General features: G+C 37.7%; 2 protein-coding genes across 8 annotated transcripts; both read right to left on the reverse strand.

Annotated features, from left to right (window-relative positions):
- Positions 1-19: 19 nt before the first annotated feature.
- psip1a (PC4 and SFRS1 interacting protein 1a) lies at positions 20-12,841 on the reverse strand. Of its 5 annotated transcripts, XM_055158226.1 has the most exons (18): positions 12,654-12,837; positions 11,562-11,657; positions 11,041-11,117; positions 10,823-10,961; positions 10,270-10,356; positions 9,493-9,582; positions 8,435-8,464; positions 8,141-8,188; positions 8,012-8,069; positions 7,847-7,934; positions 6,408-6,582; positions 5,582-5,649; positions 5,118-5,170; positions 4,456-4,526; positions 1,616-1,717; positions 1,191-1,389; positions 549-639; positions 20-358 (listed from the first exon to the last, which is right to left on the reverse strand). In XM_055158226.1, the coding sequence occupies exons 2-18, from the start codon at positions 11,631-11,633 to the stop codon at positions 328-330; spliced, it is 1,479 nt and encodes a 492-aa protein (XP_055014201.1). In that variant the 5' UTR covers positions 11,634-11,657; positions 12,654-12,837; the 3' UTR covers positions 20-327. The 5 variants fall into 5 exon arrangements, with proteins under 5 accessions (XP_055014201.1, XP_055014204.1, XP_055014202.1 ...); XM_055158229.1 differs by lacking the exon at positions 549-639 and having other exon boundaries at positions 12,654-12,841; XM_055158227.1 differs by lacking the exon at positions 8,435-8,464 and having other exon boundaries at positions 12,654-12,835.
- A 331-nt stretch (positions 12,842-13,172) lies between these two features.
- Positions 13,173-20,846, reverse strand: LOC110154429 (radial spoke head 3). 3 transcript variants are annotated; one of them, XM_055158773.1, is made up of 9 exons: positions 20,595-20,846; positions 19,800-19,953; positions 18,438-18,513; positions 17,540-17,681; positions 16,816-16,961; positions 15,774-15,977; positions 14,435-14,597; positions 14,021-14,107; positions 13,173-13,543 (listed from the first exon to the last, which is right to left on the reverse strand). In XM_055158773.1, exons 2-9 carry the CDS (start codon positions 19,901-19,903, stop codon positions 13,491-13,493), a joined length of 975 nt encoding a protein of 324 aa, XP_055014748.1. In that variant the 5' UTR covers positions 19,904-19,953; positions 20,595-20,846; the 3' UTR covers positions 13,173-13,490. The 3 variants fall into 3 exon arrangements, with proteins under 3 accessions (XP_055014748.1, XP_055014747.1, XP_055014746.1); XM_055158772.1 differs by lacking the exon at positions 20,595-20,846 and adding an exon at positions 20,341-20,514; XM_055158771.1 differs by lacking the exon at positions 20,595-20,846 and having other exon boundaries at positions 13,175-13,543; positions 19,800-20,106.
- Positions 20,847-21,407: the final 561 nt, after the last annotated feature.

Here is a 21,407-nt window from a genome sequence, read left to right on the forward strand (position 1 = left end):
ACAATAAGTAGAAGGCAGATATAATAAGACCACTTTATTCATGGAGGTTTAAACAGGTTGGACACAAAAATACTCTTATTTACAGCAAATGGGTAAAAATGATACTTAAAAATCACACATGGTTAAACCTTTGGCAACAAATGTTTTTTACTGGTTTTCAGTTCTGAATGGAATGGACATTTATTAATGGTGGTAACGGTAACCGAAGTCTGAAGTGAGTATTTTTCTCACTTTATAACAAACGTCAGAGTGACGTGGATCTACTGAAGCTTTGAGCCGCACATGGGCAGATGGTTCAAGGAGCCTAGACGTGGGCTGTTGTGGCGCTCAGGAGGATTCCTCTTGTGTCTTTAAGGCACTGCAGATACAAAAGGAAGAGTTAAAATGGGAAATTGGAAAGATAAAAACAATATCCTAGCTAATATTATTTACTTTAATTCTTATTATATAAAGGCTTAAAACAGACAGTCTGTGATCTACTGTACATCTTAAACCTGTGGCTCCACACGAGGTGGTGATAATAACTGTACACATGATGACATGAGTACCTATTGAGCTCTGCTGCTGGGACCTCCTCATTTGTCTCCTTTATGGCTTCCTTCTTCTCTTCCAGGCTCATTTCACTGTTCACAGTCTTGTCTGTGCAAAGACAGAGGCAGCCTCAGTCACACAGAGATACTACCTAAACTAACCGCCCAAAGAGAGTTACTGGACCATGTGATGACACATGCCTAGCTTCAGACCCTTCTGAATCAATTAGGATTTTCCATCCATTTGCCATGGTGTGTCCTAAAAGCAGATCTTTTAGCAGATGGCGGTGAGAGTACAGTACGAGAAACAGGATGTGGTCTCAAGATTAGTATTAGTAGAATATTAGTTCTACTAAAATTAACTAGATCTGGAGTAAGATGTCTGAAAGTACAAAGGACCCTGGTCACTACTTGAGAAAAGATATGCAAGATAAGCAACAGGTGAAAGAGCCTTTACCAGAAAAGTTACACAGAGCACCTTTAAAGATTATGGTAGTGATCACTGATCACACAATTATTTCTGACTAGTAAAATGCTGTAACTACATGCTTTTTTTTAACTAAAATTTTGTCCAAGCAATTACTGTAAATGCTTATTTATGGGGTAGTTGGTAGAAAACTCTTAGATGTTCATATTAATTCTGTCCTGACACATACACACCAGTGTTTTCTTTGCCTTGCTCTGCTTTCTTCAGTGCTCCTTTCTTTGCCTCTTCATGTTGTCTCTGTTCAGCTATAGACTTATTGAGCACTTGGTTCAGAGCACTGTCTCCTTCTCCAACTAGAAACATGCTCTTAAATTTATTATACAACATGGTCGCCTTGTCCATGATGTCTTGGCTGGCTTTGAATCGTCTGATCTGGAAGAAAAGAGACTTCATTACATCACATTACTTCATTTTTCACAGGACAATATAAATTTAAAGGGCCCATATTACACTATTTTCTCCAACTCCAGGTCTGTTTTTGAAGAGGTAACAACATTATAACATCACTCAAAGCTCACAGGGATCCATTTTGTGTAAACTAGGACCTTAAAGTCTGACCCAAGTGAGTGCGATTTGAAGTAAATTAAATAGTTTGTACCTTTTTAAGTGTTGCAATGAGTTCACAGTGTTTCTGGAGGTGCTGGGTGGTCACCTGGAGGGCACTGAGCTCATCCAAAGCATCCATGCACTTTTTCATGTCCTGCAGAATTCACATGGAGACATAATCAGTTGGCAAGTTTAGATTTTTTTTGCTGTGGCATCATGCTGGGGGTGTTCTGCATGTGTGTCTGTGGCGGAATGTTCAGTGACTACTGTGGTGACACAATGCGCACATCAACAAACACCGCCAAAAAAGTTAAACGATACAAAATGGATTTTAACAACACGTTTTCAGGACCCGGATCAATTTAGTTTGATTTTCAACAAAACGAGGAGAGTGATTATCTGAAAAACTGTAATGTGACTTAACTTTATTTGAGACAGCACAAAATCAGCTCACCTGAATCAGTTCCAACTAACTTATTTCTTTTATTACCTCAAAATGTACCACTATCACTCTTGGCTTGACAAAGGAACACTCCAGCTTACATACTAGGGTGGTCCATCAAAGAATTGTAAAAAATAAAGTTTCAGATAACCTCGACTAGAACCCTGCATAAGGTTTTGGCATCCAAAAGATGATTTAAGAAAAAAATTGGAAGAAAAAGGAGATGTTTCAGAGGTTGTTCAAGTTGCATGAAGTTTTGAAGCTCCTAAAAATGATTTGGTTTTCCTTAAGAAGCTGTCACAGTATGAAAATTCAAAATCAAGAAAGCAGCTTTAACAGCTTCCCGCCGACATCTTTGGTACTTGAGTAAAGAAATGATTGGCCAGATATTCTTCACCTCCAGTGTGACAGAAGAACAGAAGAAGCCGATGGTTCACAATATTATGGAAATGAAGGTTCAGAGGTTCCACCAAAGCGACGTGATGACCTTAATCAAGCAGATTATGAAGGGAAGCAGATCAGTGATTTTGTCAACCCCAGCACTTCGAAGCTCTTGATCTGCCAAAAACATTTTAACAATTCCCAAGTTGACTGGACTGATGATGCAGACTTTCAGAAGCTGCTAAAACTGTGCATTTCAGGAAAGTTGTCAATGATGTTGCTGAAAGGGGATGAAGCTTACTTAAAGTTTTAACTGTAGCCAAACAGAGTGAAGATCAGAAACAGGATCTACTGCAGGTGTCAACGAGCACAGGCACATATTTGTGATGACAACAAAGCCCCGGTGGTTCCTGGACTTTCTAAGCAACTTTTATGCAAATTTCAGTTTGTGTTTCCAGAATAAAATGACAAATTCGAATACACTTAATTAATATTTACTATAACAGCAAACCAAATAAATTTGCATAAAATTTGGACCAAATATTTTGGCCAGATATGGAACCAAATGCAAGCTCCTAATCTAAAATTTTTGGACCACCCCAATACATACTAATCACTAAAACCTGCATTTTTTTTCAATTTATGCAGGCATTTTTAGTTAAAGGTGAATAGTGTAACTTTTCCAATGGGGGTCCGTCACCTGCTTATTTATATGGATATGTCATTGCTCTGCCTGGAAAGGTCCACAATATGGCACTAAACATCTCTACTTTTCATTTATTCAATTAAAGGTGGTTTTACAGCGCAAAAATACCTATAAAAAAGGCATTCTGACTGTGAGCGGGGTCGCCTCTCCACAGATCTGACCTGTAACTTGGTCTAGTTTTGTCAGTTACATGCTTTCCGACATGAATAATATTAATGTGATAGTCTATTATACTTTGTGCTCCCATGTATCATTTCAAGTGCTTGATCAGAGAATACTTCGGCCACATCGGATTTCAGACAGTGGGAAAATGTCTTAACTGATCGCCGTGGGAAACAGTCATGCATTTTTAAAAAGAGCATAGGCCAGCCTTTGGAAAAAATATCAAATCTAAAACGGAGGCTGCATGGGCCCTTTGTGGTTCAATCATTTCGTCATGTAGGCGATGTGCTGAGAACCATATATGACGTGTCGGAATAGCGATACTAAAAAAGTGTTGGAAAACCGGCACGTCTAAATAGAGACACGTTGTAATGAAGAATGTCGAAATAGGCGGCAAACCCCTTTTTTGCTTTTGGTTTAGAGCCTGTGTACACGAGAACGCTTGCGAGTAAAAACGACAAAATATTTTACTAGAAGTGCCTTTTGTTTAGACGGTGATGGCGTTTTTGGGGCTTAAAAATGCAAAAATCTGAAACCACCCTCCAGAGTGGAAAAGCTGAACACACTCCGCCGTAGCGTTTCCGTCCACACTGCCCAAGACGCAAAACTCTGGTCAGATCTACTCACGTCGCATATGTGTTTAAGTCACATACATCACCACATAGCGTCACCACCGAGCCGCCTGGCATGCATACCCAATCGAATTCCAAACACTTTTGCGTCACTGTATGCACACAGATTTCCCCCTGAAAACGCTCGTCTAAACGTGGAATAAAAAGTGAAGATGTGACGCCACTTTTGAATCTTCTGTTCAGACAGTCTTCATATAAATGTAGCCTTAGTCTCCATGAAAATAGAAAGGTTTAATGCCACATGGTGAAAAAGTTACATAATGCACCTTTACGTAATCAAACCTTTATTTTGCTTTGTGTTTTTGTTAGTTTTTTCAATAGCTAATGGGCATCTAAATAAAAACTGTCACTTTTCTTCCTGGTGTCTACATCTGTACCAGACTATAAATGCATGAAGCTTTTTTCCAGACAGACTAGAGAAGACAAGACAATAGAACAAAAACAGAACTAAAACAGGTATGAAATAAGTAATAATGTAAGTAAAATGTTAAATGTGCAAATGAACCAAACAACACCCCATTAAAGCGAACGTGAATAAAAAAGTCTCGTTATCTGTGTTGAATACTCACTGGGTTGTCTATTTTCAAGGAAATCTTAATTTCACTGTGCAGTTTGTGGAGTTTTGAGTCAGTGGACAATTCTGTGAAACAGAAAAACAAATATAACACCATGATGTAAACCGCTGATTTGGGATGAGTAAGTAAATTTGAGATCTGAGCAAATGTTCTTAGGAAAAGTGTTTTATAATTCATAGTTATGCACATCACATCTCAACGTTAAGATTTTGCAGAATGAGTATCAACGGCAGTAATGTATGGAGGACCAAAAATTACATAATTGGAAATTAAATAAATACAAGTATGTAGAAAAATGTTGAAAGAAATAATTATACAAAAAAAAAAAACAACGTAAACATAAATTTTAGAATGTATGCGTTAATGTGTAAAAATATAATTTTTATTTACACATTTATATTTAAATTCATAATTTAATTTAATTCCAAAATGTATTTTTGTATTTATTTCTAATTATGTCATTTTCGGTCCTCTATATTAATGATAATTTTCTGTAAAAGCCCCAAACTTTTAATTTAAAATGTAGAAGAGCTGTTAATATAAAAGTCTAAAACTCTGCTAAATATTAAGTTAAGGCATTTTTTAAATAAAATTATGTTTTTAATGATTTCATAAGATGTTAGCAAATATTGTCCATTTCCCTCAAGAACACTCACCCTTCTTCTTTGCTCCAGCCTTTTCTTCTTTCTTGCCATCATCTTTGTTTTTTCTGATAGATTTGAGGACAAAAAATTTATTCTACACAATGTTCCAATATTTTAGTGTAATAGTGGTTCTAGAAGTAAATTTCCCACATTTGTCCCATAGATTTTCCAAAAAAAAAGTAAAGTTTGAAAGCTTCATTATCACTAACTAACGAGAGACATATTTTTTAATTTAAAATCTGTTTCTGAAACTTTATAATCCGGCAAATTATTAAAGCGTTTTAGCTGCCTTTTTGGACTTAAAACAACCGTGTTACAGATATTAGTTAGTCTGATTATTCTCTGTGATGTTTTTGAACTCTTAATATTTGAATTTTTTTTAAAGTCTAAGGGAAAAATAAATGGAAAATTCGCTTGTGAAACCAGAGCAAGTGATCACTGTTGAGCTCCATTATTTACAGCCCAAACACACTTACACTTCCTCCCCTTTCCTTCTTTTCACGTCTTTTTCTATTTCTGCGTTCTTCTTTTTGCCTTGGTTTTTCTGCAAGACAAAAAATATGCCAGAGACCTTGAAAATACCCTCATATTTTTTATTAATTTATTAGTTTGTGTATGTGTCTTTAACGAATAATGGAACTTAAAGAGGGGGGATATTTGCTTCTGTGGGTATTAACTGCAAACACATAACATTTAGATCAACATGTTACAGATTTGCCAAAAAAAAAAACCTACATGTTTTCTAAGTATCGCTTGGTTTTGACGCTCTGAATCTCTCCTCTCTTTGCTTTCTTTAGAGCACTATCTTAACTCAATCAGCGTGAATCCCACTAATGAATCTACTGCACCAGGTTTTTCAAGTTGCTGTGTGCAGATTTGTATCAGGCTTTTGTGTATTTATGGAGAATTGTCGTGTGGGAGCATGATGACGTGGGCTTGTGGCCAGAGGATTACGCAGACTCTTACAGCGAACCATGAGAAGGGTTCTTGAATAAGGCCAGGGAGAGATCACTAAAATACTCAAACATGCATGGATGACATCTAAAACCTCTTCAGGCAAATTTTTATGAGGGAACAATGTCATAACAGAATAGAAAGATAACAGAAAGCTAAATAATTGCGTAATACTCCCTGAGAAAAAGTACATGGGAAAAACATGTCTCTCTCAGAAACAAAACTACACTTCCAACTACAACTACAACTCCCACCTCTCTCTGTACATAATTAATAATGGAAAACACACATTTCCTGTGTGGACTCGTCTATAATCGTGTTAAATGTGATTAAAACATGAGTGAGCACCTCTTCATCTTCAGAGGCAGACGAGAGGCCATCTTTGGACTTCTTCCTCTTCTTGGGGTCGGGCTCCTTGGACTCTGCCTCCGTCTTTTTACCTTCATCCTTCCTCTTCCTCTTCTCGTCCTCTGCACCTTTGGATTCTGTCGTCCTCTTCCTCTTTCGGTCTGAATCTGTCTCCCTAAACACATAATGGAACCTTACTCAATTTACCAAGAATAAGACAAAAAAAACATCTCATGAAATGCAACTGGAGGCAAAGTGAAGTGAAACGTAAAGCAATTTCAATGGAAAAGTTTGGGTTAGCCACAGAACGTCACAAAGTATGAAACTTCAAGGGCGGTTTAGTAAAAGATGATAGATAAACGTGAGTAACATCAGAGCACAGTTGGAAAACATTCACAAATGTATTTGACCTTATTTGTTTATTTAAAAGTACAGTATGTAATCTTATGGAGGTGGAATGTCACCCGCATGATTCCATGGAAATACAAAGTTTAAAAGTTTAATACTTTGGAACATTCTCCTTAGAGACAGATTGACTGTAATCTTCACCTGTATGGCATCAAAGGAAGATATTTCCATTGAAACAAGCAGGAGGAGGTACACCTCATGGCCAAACAAGGTTTGTGGGACTGTACAGTATACAGACAAACGTGTTTCAGCACAATGAACACAACCAAAATGAAAACACGTGCTTTATAGGCTCAATTCACGCTTGCGTCACAAACAAGGAAGATGTTTGGAAAGATGCAATTACAACTTCCCAGGCCCAGTTTTCTTCATCTAAATGTCATTGTAGAGTTCTGTTATGTTCAGCTAATCAACAATTACAACCATACCTCAGTTTTCATCATTTCCCCACTAACACACAACTCCAAGTGCTCTGGGTACATGCGATTAGAAGAGACAAGGGCAACAAATTCAAGATGATTCCAAAGAGCACATACATATGCAGTCTTCATTTTACAGCTGATCACATTTACTTTAGTGGGTTTTATCTCAGTCAGTTTTAATAAATCCATGTTATGTGAGCCCAATGTCGGTAACAACACAGGAAGTTGTAATTGCATGTTTCCAAACATCTTCCTGGTTTGCGATGTAAGCGTGAATAGAGTCTATTTTCATCTGTTAGTCTTAAAAGTTACATAATGTAGCTTTCATGGGCTTGTTTATTATACACAGCTAACGTTTCAGTTGAAGGCAAAAAAATCATATCTAGGGTTTACTGGACCCATATTAATTCTTAATTGCGTATTTTATTACACACTAAACCACAAATACTACTGTTGGCTTTGGTTTTTTGAAGGCTCATAACATTTTTATTTTTCATTACTGGAACTTATTTGACTAAAAATACAAAATATCTCATCGTTGCCATAATAAAATTTAACAGTTTGATGTCATTTTAAGGTGTGAATAAACTGGTTTCTTCCTGTACTTACATTTCATTCCCTGATCCATGACTCTCCTGAAGGGGAAGCTGCTTGTCATTCTTGGGCTTTCTTCCTCTAAGTTTTTGATTATCTCCACCTTCAAATCAGAAAGATAAATGTACAACTGAATGTGACGGACTGTAAAATTCCCCCGATCAAAGTAAAGCCGCTCACCTGCAGAACTAACTGGACTGGCAGGCGCGTCATCCTTTTCATTTTCTATTTCATCATTCTGTGTAAAGTCAGTCAAGTCAAAACACAATCATGTACTTTAAAACAACTTACACCATACGACAATCTTACCTTTTTCTTTCGTCCTCTCTTAGTTTTAGAATCTTTCTGGGAACCACCCTGAAAAGAAAAAAAGTGTTTGGCACCATTAGAAAAACTGTGATTCAGTTCATTATTGAGCAAAACAATGTAGAAATCATTATAAGTGTGAACTAAAAACTACTTTGACCAGAATCTGAATTCTAAGCAACAGCACCATCTAGTGCACCACTGTGGTAATTCTGACACTAATCATTGCAGATCAAATGGGAAAAATATTTATCATAATTCTACAATAAAAGAAAGGAAACTGATGTACTGATTTACCTCAAAGTTCATGTCCACATTTTTGAAGCCCTGTGAGGAGACTGTATTGTGGTACTGGGCAGTACAAAAACCCACTGAATTGATAGTTATTGGAAACATTTCAGTAGCAGCGAGCAAACAAGTGCCACAGAAGCACATCTTACCTTGATCCAGCACAAAGAAAGCCATGCAATTATAAAACAGTGTCAACTAAGTGCAGTTTATATGTTATGTATGAACCCCAAAGACATGCAAAGTCATAGCTAATAGTAAAAACCTTAATAATACCTCGTGTTGTCACAATACCAATATTTAAAACGATCAGTTTTGATACAAAAGAAAAGGCTCAATACTCGATACCACAGTGAAAATAAAAACTTGCTTTTCAGTATTTATATTTTTTCCAATATATTTTCTAGTTCAGTACTAGATTTAGTTTCACTTAGTATCTGAGGATTGTTTTTGAAAACCCTAAATTAGTCAAGAATAAGCGTGTGCAAAAATATTGAAATATCGAATATATTGTACCGAATATATCGTATCATTTAATGTGCTGATACAGTATTGATATTGTGAGCAACTGTATCCAAGAGTATTTTTTGGTACATTCTACTAAATTAGTTTGTTACAGAGCTATAGTTTTGTTGCTTGTTTAGAGGAAGGAAACTCATTTATGTGACATATTTGACATTTTCAGTGTTGATTTTTAAAATGAGCATGTTTTATGAACTTTACACAATAACTTTAACCATTATTTTTAATTGAACCGCATTGAACTGATTTGAAATATATTGCATTGAATCCAAAGCTCTCTGTATCGAGATGCATATCGTATTGAGTTATGTACTGTATCAGCAACTTGATGATATCCAACCCTCCTCAAGAAGGTACTTTCATACATTTTTACATACCACCACCCCTAAAATAAATATAAGTAAGACTTAAAATAAAGCGAGGCTACAAAGTGATGCTCTGCTCAAACCACCAAGAGAAACCCACCAAGAGCCCATGCCTCCCTAAGCAGAGAGCCTAAAAATTGCCATCACCATTAAAGATTTCCCAGCATGCATTGTACGTACATCCTTACTCAGAGGACCCTGCTCTGACACCACAGAACCATCCTCCTCCTCCACTTTCTCACTCTCCTGCTCAGCGTCACTCCCTGGGACCTAAACGCACCCAAGACACAGGACGCAGTGTGGAGGGGGTTAAGTTACAAATGTTAACAGGGAAAGAATCTGCTCTGAATAAAACTTAAAGGATCCATATTACACAATTTACTGATTTGTTATAATCCTTATCAAAAACAGACCTGGAGTTGTGTTTTGTTTCATTTTTAGGCTGAGTTCATCTCTCAAAGAAAAAACACTCCACCTTGTGATGTCATGCGGTAAAAAGGTAATAAAGAAGTGCTCCACTGTGTTTTTAAACTCCATACAACTTCACAAGAATCATCTGGAGTATTTTAGACCTGGAATTGCCCTTCTCTATTGAACATGAGGTAAAAGGTTAGCTGTGGACCTGAAACCTACCACTACATGACATCACAAGGTGGAACAGAGCATTGTGAACTTTGGAGATGTAGACAGACTAATAATAAAGAATTACTCATGTGTGAAACAAAACACAACTGCGGGTATTTTTTGAGGAGGCAACAACATTCTAACATGGCTTAAAGCTCAAAAGAGTCAACTTTGCGTAATATAGGACCTTTAAAAATAATGTATGTGTTAGTTTGAGTTATATGACAAGGACAAACAATGCAGACAAGAGAAGCAAAAGCAGCTTGCATGACCAGTAGCACATTGACGCACGGGAGTTAACTTAGTCAATAGAAAATGGGGAAGAGAACTTACTTTAGATTTGGTCTCTTTGTTCTCATCTTCTTCTGCTTCTGTGCTGCTGCCAGATTCTTTTTCAGTCAAAGTTTTAGGAGGAACCGGCTTTGAAAACAAACAAACAAAAAGTATTAATTATATTATGTAAAGTTAAATTATTAGATATTATAGATAATTGTTTCTCCACCAAAAACATTTAGAGTGTGAACAATTTTTTACTAAGAGGCTTTTTCAAACTAATCTCAATACAGACTTTGATATCCCAATAATGATAAAAACTCAATTTTATAGATTAATATAACTGAAAGTTTAAAGTTTCTGTGTTGCCTTATAATTGATATTTTGCAGTAACATCATGCTGGGGGTGTTCTACGGGTATCTCTATGGTGAAATGTTCAGCAGTTATCTTGGAGACACAATGCACAAATTAGCAAACACTGTCAAAAAAGTTTTAGAAAAAATATAAAATAGTAGTTGGATGCAACACATACACAAAAAAAAATATTTGATTTGATTGATTTGTTGGCTCCAAACTGAAAAAAGTACAGAAACAAAAGGAACAGGACAAAACCTTGGGAGCAGTGAGTTCAGCTTTGGGGTTATTTTCAATCTCCCACAATCCTTCATTGAAGCCTTTTCTCTTGTTGGGTTTGGCATACTTCTCTTTGTTTGGCAGGTATGGAAAAATATCTTTTGGACCAAGGAACGCCCTGTTGAATGAAGAGTGAACCGTACAGATTAACCAAACATGTACCAGTAAATAATGAGTATATATGATGTCTAATTTACGTTTCATGAGTCCCGAAGAAAAATATGGGAAACTTCATGTTGGATGGCTTCACTGCTCCGTCAGGAACTTCATCAATCTGTAAAGAAAAAAAAGAGAATTAAAATGTTACATATACTGTACACACATTTACATTTAGCTTGAATGGTGCTTAAAGGTGCACTGTGTAACTTTTTGGTCAGGGGTCCATCACCTCCTTGTTTCTATGGATAGGTCATTACTCTGTCTGAAATGTTTCACCGCTCTAACTTTCATTTATTCAGTTACAGGTGATTTTATAGCTCAAACATGCCTACAAAAACAAGCATTGAGACTGTGAAAGGGGTCGCCTCTCCACAGATCTGACCTGTAACTTGGTCTGGTTTGGTCTCCATGAAGATAAAAAGGTTTAATACCATATGGTGAAACACTCCAGACAAAACAACAACCAGAAAAGTGACACAATGCACCCTTAAAAATAAAAATACATTTCCTTATTATTGACATGACTCATATTTCTAAAGTGAAAGACAGAAAATCTTACTCTTGCCGGCCAGTGGGGATATCCCTTCATCTTGGCAAAGATAAGGTCACCAGGTTTCCAGTCTCTGGCCATTTTTGCTTAAGATCTGAAGGATAACTGAGCACAGACAACATATTTTAGTAAACTTTGATCAGATCAACACAATATAAAGCAGAGACATCGATTACATAAGTTTAAATCATGCACAATCTAGTGTAGGAACCCTCTAGGCCTATCACGATTCATTTTGAAGCAGGATATATTGCTACAGAGAATATTGCAATAAATAATAGCATTGAACCTACTACTAATGCAGAATGATCTCAGTAAACTGGTTTTAAATATACTGTATCATTAAAAGTCATATGTTTCAACTAGGGTGACCAGATTTACAAAATAAAAAACTGTGACATCCCTGGTTTGTGGTGGTTGGTAATAATAAAATTGTGAAACGAGCACAAAATGAAGGAAAATTGTTATGCACTTGGCCCATGTGTGTCAGCACTCACATTTTCCTTGTGTTTTGATCATTTTTAAGCAGCTTTTCTGTATTTTACCTAAAGAAATGACAATTGATGCCTCTTTACTGTTGACAGGGATCAGACTGATCAAAAATAGGGACACCTGGGACTTTTCTTGTATTAAACTGTGACAAATCACTCGTTTTGGATAAATCTGCTGGGACGGGGGACACAGGGCTCAAAACTGGGACTGTCCCGGGTACATAGGGACGTCTAGTCACCCTGGTTGTAACAAATAAATAGAAAATTGGACCAAAAATTTGCTATAGAAGTTATTTATCCCACCATACACAGCTCAGATCTTTCACATCTTACACTGAAATGGCCCCTCCCCATTGCCAACCACAAGTCTCAAAGCTAAATCCTAAATGCAATCAAAAGTGAGTGAAATAATTGAGAAAAAAACATCAGAGAAGATAAAATGTTTAGATCTATGGCACTGACAAAAAAAACGCCTCCTATATTTTCCAATGACGCATCCAAAACAATAAACAAACAATCTCGCTTGTTAGCTAATGGCCTTAACGCATTACTGACACACACATGCATTCCGTTAAATCATCTTCTTGCTTGACGATGATCATATAATTACCTTTATGTGGAAAAAAGTCTTATTTTTCAGCAAAACCCCCGCTGTCTCTGCTCACTTTGGCGCACGCTTTCCGCTCCCGCGCAGGACGTCGTTGGACTGTACCATCACCCACCAAAAAGGGGTTTGATGAAGGGTAAGTAAGGAAAATACCAACTTATTTATAACCTACTGCTGCTAAAATATGACAAGCGACATTTTTGTTAGATTATCTTTGAATTCTGACGTTAAAGAAGCACACGGAACAATTTTACAAGCTGTTTTTGTTTTGTTTTTTCAAATGGCTTATTCCATAAAAAGTGGGCGTCAACTTCCACGCATGCGCTCCGTTTGTTCTGCCAAAATGGTTTAGGATTTTGATTTTATTTGATCTGATTGTTGCACAGTGGCAAAGTAAAATGGCTTTATGTTGTGTAATGTGGAAAATAGTTAAAATTATAATCTTTAAACAAATGATCTAGTCCCAAATAATCCATACTATCTAAACTTCCATGATACCAGGAAACTGTTTCTCTGGAGGCTCTATAATTAGTGTCCATTTCTGTCATAGTTGAAGACACTTTACCAGAACTATGTATTAAAATAGAGAGTGAAGTATAAAGTTCGTCCAATGCTCCTCCCACAAATTTATGATATCCAAGCTCCCACACAAGACAATTATCCATAAATATAAAAAATGCATGATACAAAACATTCATCACAGCTTCACAAACCTGATGAGATGTGCAGTAGTTTTATTAGTGAAATACAAACAGATTAAATCTCGCCACTTGCAGGTCTTCAGGTCTTGAGTCTTGGCCTGTTACAGCACCTTGATGCATTTTTTCTCCATAGATGTCTCTAAGGTTTTGTCCCTTCAGGAAGCCGCTTCAGTCTCACCTCGTTTATTATATCTGAAAATAGACAGAAACAGATTATCAGATTTTTGTGCTATAGATTGATGTAATGAGTATGTAACGATATCCATATCTCTTGGTACGATATTACCACAATATACATCTCACGGTACGATATTTATTGCAATATTTTGGAGAGGCTGATATAATTGTAGATAGGACATGTTTCTGCTTTTAAAATGCCTTGACAAGATTTTGGGGTGAATTATTTCAATCATAATCCCAAAAATTCAACTAAAAAACATATTTCTTCATGTTGTCTGCGCTGAAATGAAGCATGGGATATGTAGTTCCCTATGTTTGTTGATATATTTTGACAGCCCACGTTATTAATTGTGAGACTTTTGACAATACGGGACTACGGGACATTTTGGCTTTATATAAAGAAAACAAGTTAATTGTCTGCATCTGCAACTGGCAGGAAGTTAATGATTTTACGGAGCCCTGACTCATAATAGTTTTTTGATTTCGTACCGTCCAGCACAGATCTAGCTGCGTACTTCTTGTCCAAAGTGGAGTGAACTTCTTTCATCAGCCAGGGCAAGAAATTAGTTTCAACATCTGTAAAACAAACAAAAACAAAAGCACATACATTATTTTCTTGTTATAAATGGATGCCATTCAAACAATAATTGCTCTAGTAACATTTACTGAAGCCCACATGTGACCTTTTAGATGATCTGAAAAAATGCTAAATTGATCAGATGATTTTCAACAACAACAACGTGACTGAAAAACATTGAAACTGAAAAAACTGAAAATTATTATTGGCCAATTTTTGCTTTCCAATCAATATAAAATGTCATGTATTCTTCATCCTTATATTAACAAGTATCCAGACACTAAAATATGTAGTGTATATCTGTACATGTGCAGTGAGCCACAGACCGGTTTGCACTGTGTCCACGAAGAAGCCGTGACACCGCAGAGACTTGAAGATGGACGGGACGAGGTTGGCGAGGTGCTGCTGCGTGTATGCGCGAGCTGCGATCTTCTGAGCGATTTCCTTTTCTCTCTTCAAGACTTCCTTCTGCTGTGCGATTCTTCTCTCCTAACATCAAAACAAATCATTAAGAGGTAGGACTGTGTAGGACTGAGCTGTCAGATTAGTGCACTGGATGTTGTTTTGATGTCGCACTCTCAGATGGAGGCTTACATTTTATTTTCATACATATGTAAAAGGAAAAGTTGAATTGTTGTGAGGTTTGACTTTTTAAACTCAAGTTTCCCATAACCTCATTGGGGTTCTCCAGAAACATTTTGAAGGAACTAAACAGAACATGTAGCACTATATAATTACTGTTACAGCATTTACTCTACTTCACCTTGATAACCTCAGTAACCAAATGTGATTTTTACAGCGTGCTGCACAGATCTCTCTCGCTTCGTTCTACATGGACATTGGGCACTGTGAGCTGGTATTTATCATACTGTGGGAACTAAAATCTGTATATCTGTATTTTTCAGACTGTAAGTCGCACTTTTTTTCATGGTTTGGGTGGTCCTTCGACTTATACTTCAATGGAATTATATATTAAAATTTTCACACTGACAGCCGCGAGAGGGCGCTCTAGTCTTGTGTGTCAGTATCTGCTGCTCCTGTTCCTCCTGTACCACTGTCACTTGGCTCTAGTGCGCATGTCTCCTGCAGAATGAGCCACTGTCCTCTCTGTCTCATGTCAGTCGGTCGCACCATTACTTCTGTGCTACTGAAAATTTAACTGAGAGGACTGAACACAAATGCCCCCCCCAGCCGAAAACAGTAATCGAGCAGCAGAAAGAAAGTTGGAATGAGCGAGAAACTTGTGATGACCGGAAGGGTGCGCCAGGAAACTTTCCTGGAAGTCATTGGTTGGATCGACAAAGCCTGGACTTCAGTGACAACTGAACCCATCCTGTCGGGATTGCCTTTCAAGATGGTCTCTGATTTTATAAAATACATTTTCCCTTAAAAGTAAGACTTATAGTCCAAAAAATACGGTATTCAGTTCATGGGAAGCTCCTTTTTACAGAAAAAATCAGGTCCTAATGACAAATCTTTTATTATTACACAACAACATAGTAAAGTTCAGATATAGGTTAAAATAGGTTAAAAATAAAGTTTTGGTTAAGGTTAAGCATGTGGTGAGGTTAGGATCAGTCTCCAGAAAACAAATGTAAGTCAATGTAGTGTCCCCAAAAGCATGGAAACCCAACATGCATGTATGTAAAGTATGTGTGGTGAGACCTTCTCCTCCGTGTGCCTCCGCTCTTGCTCCTGCAGTCTCTGAACTTCACACAGATGAGCGTTTCGTTTTTCCTCAAAATCTCTCTGCTGAGCGCGCAGAGAGGCCAGCTCCTCCTCCTCCATCACCTCCAACAGAGACTGCTCCATAACTTTTCCCACCAGCACCTCCAGGAGGCCCTGCACCTCCCGGTCAAAATCAAATAGCTGAGGAGCAACACAAAGAGTTTGATCAGTGAGGTTTGGTTCATATGGATTCATATGTATGTTCATGATGAGATGAGAAGCTGTTACGGCCCCAGGGCTCCAGTTTGTTCACTTGTTTTGTGTGTGTTTTAATTTCTTTTTTGTCCCTGTGGATTCCTGTTGTGAGAGCCCTGGTCCCTGCTGGTGGGGCACTTCTACACCAGGCCAGTCCTGCCTCACCTCTAACCTCCTTCCCCGTTTAAGAAGATTCTCCACACCTGATCGGGGCTGCTGGTCTTGGTAGCCAGTCTGCCATTTTGTGTGTGTCTCTTTCATATCAGTCACTTGTTTTTGGACTAGTATATGTCTAACTTTGTTTGTGTTGAGACACTTGGTTAGTTTAGTTCTGTTTTGTCAATTCTGTTGGTGGGTTTATATGGTTTTGCTTTGGACACTTGTGATTTAGTTTTGTTGTGTGTCCCTTAGTTTAATCACTCGTTTTTATATAGACCTGCGTGACCCGTTTTTTGGCACAAAACTCGTATGTTAATCCTGTTATGTTATTTCTTAATTTAGGTTATTTTCTGTACATATTTTAGCCTGTTTTGTTAAGTTACCCTTTTACACTCCTGTTAATTAAACATTACTTAATTTATTTCATTCTCCACCTTGTTTTTTTGTTACTTCCCTGACCATAGTGAGCTGGGTCGTAACAGATGCACAGACATTTTATTACTGGGGAAATGATGTTCAGTCCCCTGCACAGGGGGCCTTTTATTCTGTCACTGTGGAGTCTTTGTCTGAAAGAGTATCTCCATCAACAAAATCATAATGCTGAATGTTTTGAGTGTGAAATTACCTCTCCTTCCTGGATTTGAGTTTCCGCATCCACCCCAGATTTGGCAGGGACAAATAGAGGAGTGACCGGTCTGTCCAGAAAGGAGTCTGTCTGACACTGGACATCACTCTCCATCACTGTGTTACTCAGCTCCTCCAGGTACAGCTCTGAAGACACAAAGCAAAGCACAAATATACACAGATATCACTTGTCCAGTATTTGCACTTTTCAGCATATCGGCTGTGGGCCTCGAATCTCCAACAGAGGCCACTGTTTTGTTTTGGTTTATGCATAAAGCTTTAAATGAGCACTTTACTACACAGAGACCACTGGACAAAATATAACAAAACTGCTCTCTTATTAAGTTTGTAGTAAAACAAGGGCCTGGATGTCTTTGTATTAAATTCAAATTCAAATGGGATATAACTTATTTTCCATTTTGAAATGTTTTGAAACAGGACTTCAGCACACAAAACAATCACAACTGAATTGATTTCTTTTTTTTCCCATTTGACTGCTGCTCAGTCTGAATGTTAGGAGAATTAGAATTATGACAGTACATTAAGTCGCTAAGATTGCCAACAGAAAAAAATGGTGGGGTAAAAATTAAGTGGTAAGAAAGAATTAAGTTTGCCCTTAGTGTCATAATAAAGTTTTGTGTTAAATTTCAGACTCTGCAAGCACCATGCTGTGTTAAACCGGTCTCCACTTCTTCTCTGGTGTAAGTTGGAGTAGTGCTGCGTACCAGTCTGGACGTCCGTGTGCTGCCGGCCCTGCAGAGGCTCTGGAGTCCTCACTCGGACCTGATCACGAGCTCTTCTCCGGGCCACAGCTTTCCTCCTTTGCTCCTGCAGCCTCTGCATCTCTGCCAACTCCGCTTGTGTGGTCTGAAAACCGCACATAGGTTCAGTTGACTTTTCACATCTTGTACAAGCAGAAGATTTGATACTATTTTAAAGGCCCCATAATACGCTATTTTATGATTTATGTTATAATGTTGTACATGGAGTTGTGTTTTGTTTCATCCTCACATGTTTATCCTGCATATTTAAGCTCAGTTCTTCTCTCAAACAGAAAACACTCTGTTCCACCTTGTGATGTAATGTGGAAATTACAATAAGTGCTCTACTGTATTTCAAAACTCCATATACCTTCACTAAAATCATGTGGATAATTCCAGACCTGGAATTGCCAGTCTCTACTGAACTAAAGGTAAAAGGAGCTGTTAACTTGAAAACAGCTTCACAGCATCACAAGGTGGAACACAGCATTTTGAGCTTTGGAGATGTAGACAGTGTTTATTCATAAAATCCCTCAGTTGTCCAGGTAGGATCCATGGCAAAGGATAAATTAATTTCTGTAAACTGGACATTTATTTTTTTTCTAATACGTTTTCTCATACGTTTCACAGCTCACTAACAAAATGTTTTGAATGAGGCAACAGCATTCTAACATTTCTTGAAACTCAGAGTTAATTTAGCATAATATAAGACCTTTAATATGTAAAATAGAGGTGGTGATATATAAACAAAATGAGTGACAATCATTGTTTTGATGACATCCAAAATTAGAACATCAAGTAGACTATGGCTATGGGCAAAGGCTGTTTTTAAAAGGCAGCATCATGATGTGTGTGCACTCACAGTGGGCAGGATGCGCTGGGCATAGGTGTTCCCTCTGACCACGCGGCGGTCGTACATGATGTTTCCATAGTGAGGCCTGCAGTGAAAAAACTGTTATGCTGGAATGTTAAATGTAATGGCATTAAACCTATGTCTGCCTGTCTTCAAATCACAGCTGTATTTAAAAGCAGAAAAACGCCACAGATCTGACCTGTAACTCCGCTGAGTGACTTGTCTCTATGGAGTTAAAGCTGTACTGAACTAACATTCATAGCAAAGTAATATCTCCATGGAAACAAGCAGGTGGTCAACAATCCATCAGAAAAGTAAGTCTACATCTGATACACAGTGCAGCTTTAAGTACATTGAAGGAAATAGTCTGAAATTTCCTTTTATACCTCTTCTAAAATAGCATTTGAGTTCTGGTAACAGGACACTGCAAATTTCTCTAATCTGGCCAAGATTTGAAAATTTATATCAGCTTATTCATCTCGTTTTCAATCAATAATAAAGTGCTTCACATGCAACAGATAAATTACAATACAATAATTAAAAACAACAGCAACCCCCCACCCATTGTTTCATCCATATATACAACAATTTAAACATAAACATAAAAACAAAAACATAAAGCTCCTAAAGGTTATAATAAAAATCAAAATGGAGAGCTAAAATCAATTGGAGACAAAGTAAAACAGTAATGATAATTTAATTTATAATAATAATAATAATAATAATAATAATAATAATTTAAGTTAAAACAGATAAAAGTTTCAATTAAAAGCTAAATTCAAAAGATACGTTTTGAGTTTACTTTTAAAAATCTGAACACTCGCAGCGGACCTCAGATCCTCAGGTTAACTGTTCCACAAACGGGGCCGTAAAAGCTAAAAGACGCCTCACCGTGAGTTTTAGTTTGGACTCTTGGGACAGTTAAAAGAAGACTACCTGAGGACCTGAGAGTCCGAGAGGGCTCATATGATAAAAGCAGATCAGATAAATAAATAGGACTAAGACCATTAAGAGCTTTATAAACTAATAAAAGAACTTTAAAATCTAAAATTGTCAGTTTTATTATCCACTTACTGGCTCTGAAACGGTTTAATCCTAGTCTTGAGGTAGTTTATTTTATGATAACTTGCATGAACAGATAATTTCACTACTTTTAAGTCATTTTCTGAAAGATTTAAGTGTTTATATCTTAAATTTGGGCCAAGCTTTTTGCAGTGTACCGTGCAAATGATCGTTAAGGCTATAAAAAGTGACAAACAGCTTTTAACGGTTAAGTCCTGATATCCCTAGTGTAGCTTATTTAAATTCTAACATGCAGTGGCAGCGGATCTCCTCTATGATCTCCCCTCTCTCCCCGGGTCCGGTACTTACTGCTCCGGCGGCGCTTCTCGGTATCGGCTCCTGTTCTCCACGACTCTGGGGCGGCTGGAGAAAGTATAAGTGTCGCTCGTCTCTCTCTGGGAAACAAACGCCATGTTTTACTCCTGCAGGTGACTCTTCGTGTTCAGTTGTGTCGCTGTTGTGTCTGTGGTAGGAAATGGGAAGTGACCTGTTGTTATGGCAACTGTAACCAAGCGCCAAAACTTTTATATTTAGGAGGCATGAAGACAGATCCTTTTAACAAAAGCTTTATGTCATACGTCAGGAACAACGACACAACTCCCGCTTACATCACGCACATACGTTGTAAGCGCCATTTCATAAGTAAGGGGCTATGAACAAATCAGTGTTTTCCCTGTTATGACAAATGACCAACCAAGCACTCACATCTTACGTAGACCTCAAATGGTAAAACAGGAGATGCCCACTCCACACATAGAAATGAACAGTACAGTTAACTTGTGTGAAGTAATGCTAAAACAAAATGACATTACTGAAATGTTGGTTAAACAACAAAGACTCACAAACTTACCTCAGAGAGATGTGCCAATTTTCAGTGGTGATCCTTTAGAGTTCAAACCGTTTCTTAGAGCATTTGAGTATACAATCAGCAGCAAAACTGATAATGACAGCGACAGGATTTACTATCTTGAACAGTTCACAAGAGGTGAACCTAGAGACTTAGTCAGAAGTTGCCAGCACATGAGCCCCCAGCTTGGGTACAAAGAGGCAATAAAGCTTTTACACTATCACTATGGCAACGAAATCAAAATAGCGACAGCTTACCTGAATAGAGCTGTAAACTGGTCACAGGTTAAAGCAGACGATGCCAGAGCTCTTCATAGCTACTCTCTCTTTTTGACTGGTTGTAACAATGCAATGCAGGACATTAACCACCTAGAGGAGCTAGACAACCCAACTAACCTTAGAGTCATAGTTTCTAAGTTACCTTATAAAATGAGAGAAATGTGGAGAGTGTCTGCTTTTGACATCCAAGAAACTTCTGGAAGGCGAGCAAAGTTCTCAGATCTGGTTAGATTTGTGAACAGACAAGCTAAAATAGCTTCAGATCCTTTGTTTGGTAACATTAAAGATGATGACAAAATCAAACAAAGCTCAAAACCAAACAAGACATTTAGACCAAGGGGCAGTGCATTTGCTACCAGTGTGACACCTACAATAAGGGAGAAGTTACCAGATAATAACAAAGGCAACTTGCGTCAAGCAGTTGATGCGTTTCAGAAACCATGCCTTTACTGTGAGAAAAACCACACACTCGCAGATTGTCAGAAAATAAGAAAACTGCCTCAAAAGGAAAGAGTAGAGTTTCTTAAGGGAAAGGGACTCTGCTTTTCATGTTTGACACAAGGACATTTGAGTAAAGATTGTAAAAAACGAATCCAATGCGACTACTGCTCCAAGAGACATCCAAGTATGCTTCATTACGATAAAAAAGAGGATGTAGCAGTAGATAACAAACCCACCAATGACTCTGAAAACTCTGACACTGAAGTCACCAGTCCCATCCCAATCACAGGTGGTACATGTGGTGCCACCGGGGCCGGTAATAGCAATAGTGTTTTAGCTATTGTGCCAGTT

This window comes from Boleophthalmus pectinirostris, unplaced genomic scaffold, assembly GCF_026225935.1.
Source record: "Boleophthalmus pectinirostris isolate CB_2022bp ecotype Guang Dong unplaced genomic scaffold, ASM2622593v1 HiC_scaffold_22, whole genome shotgun sequence".
NCBI classification, from domain to species: Eukaryota; Metazoa; Chordata; class Actinopteri; order Gobiiformes; family Gobiidae; genus Boleophthalmus; species Boleophthalmus pectinirostris.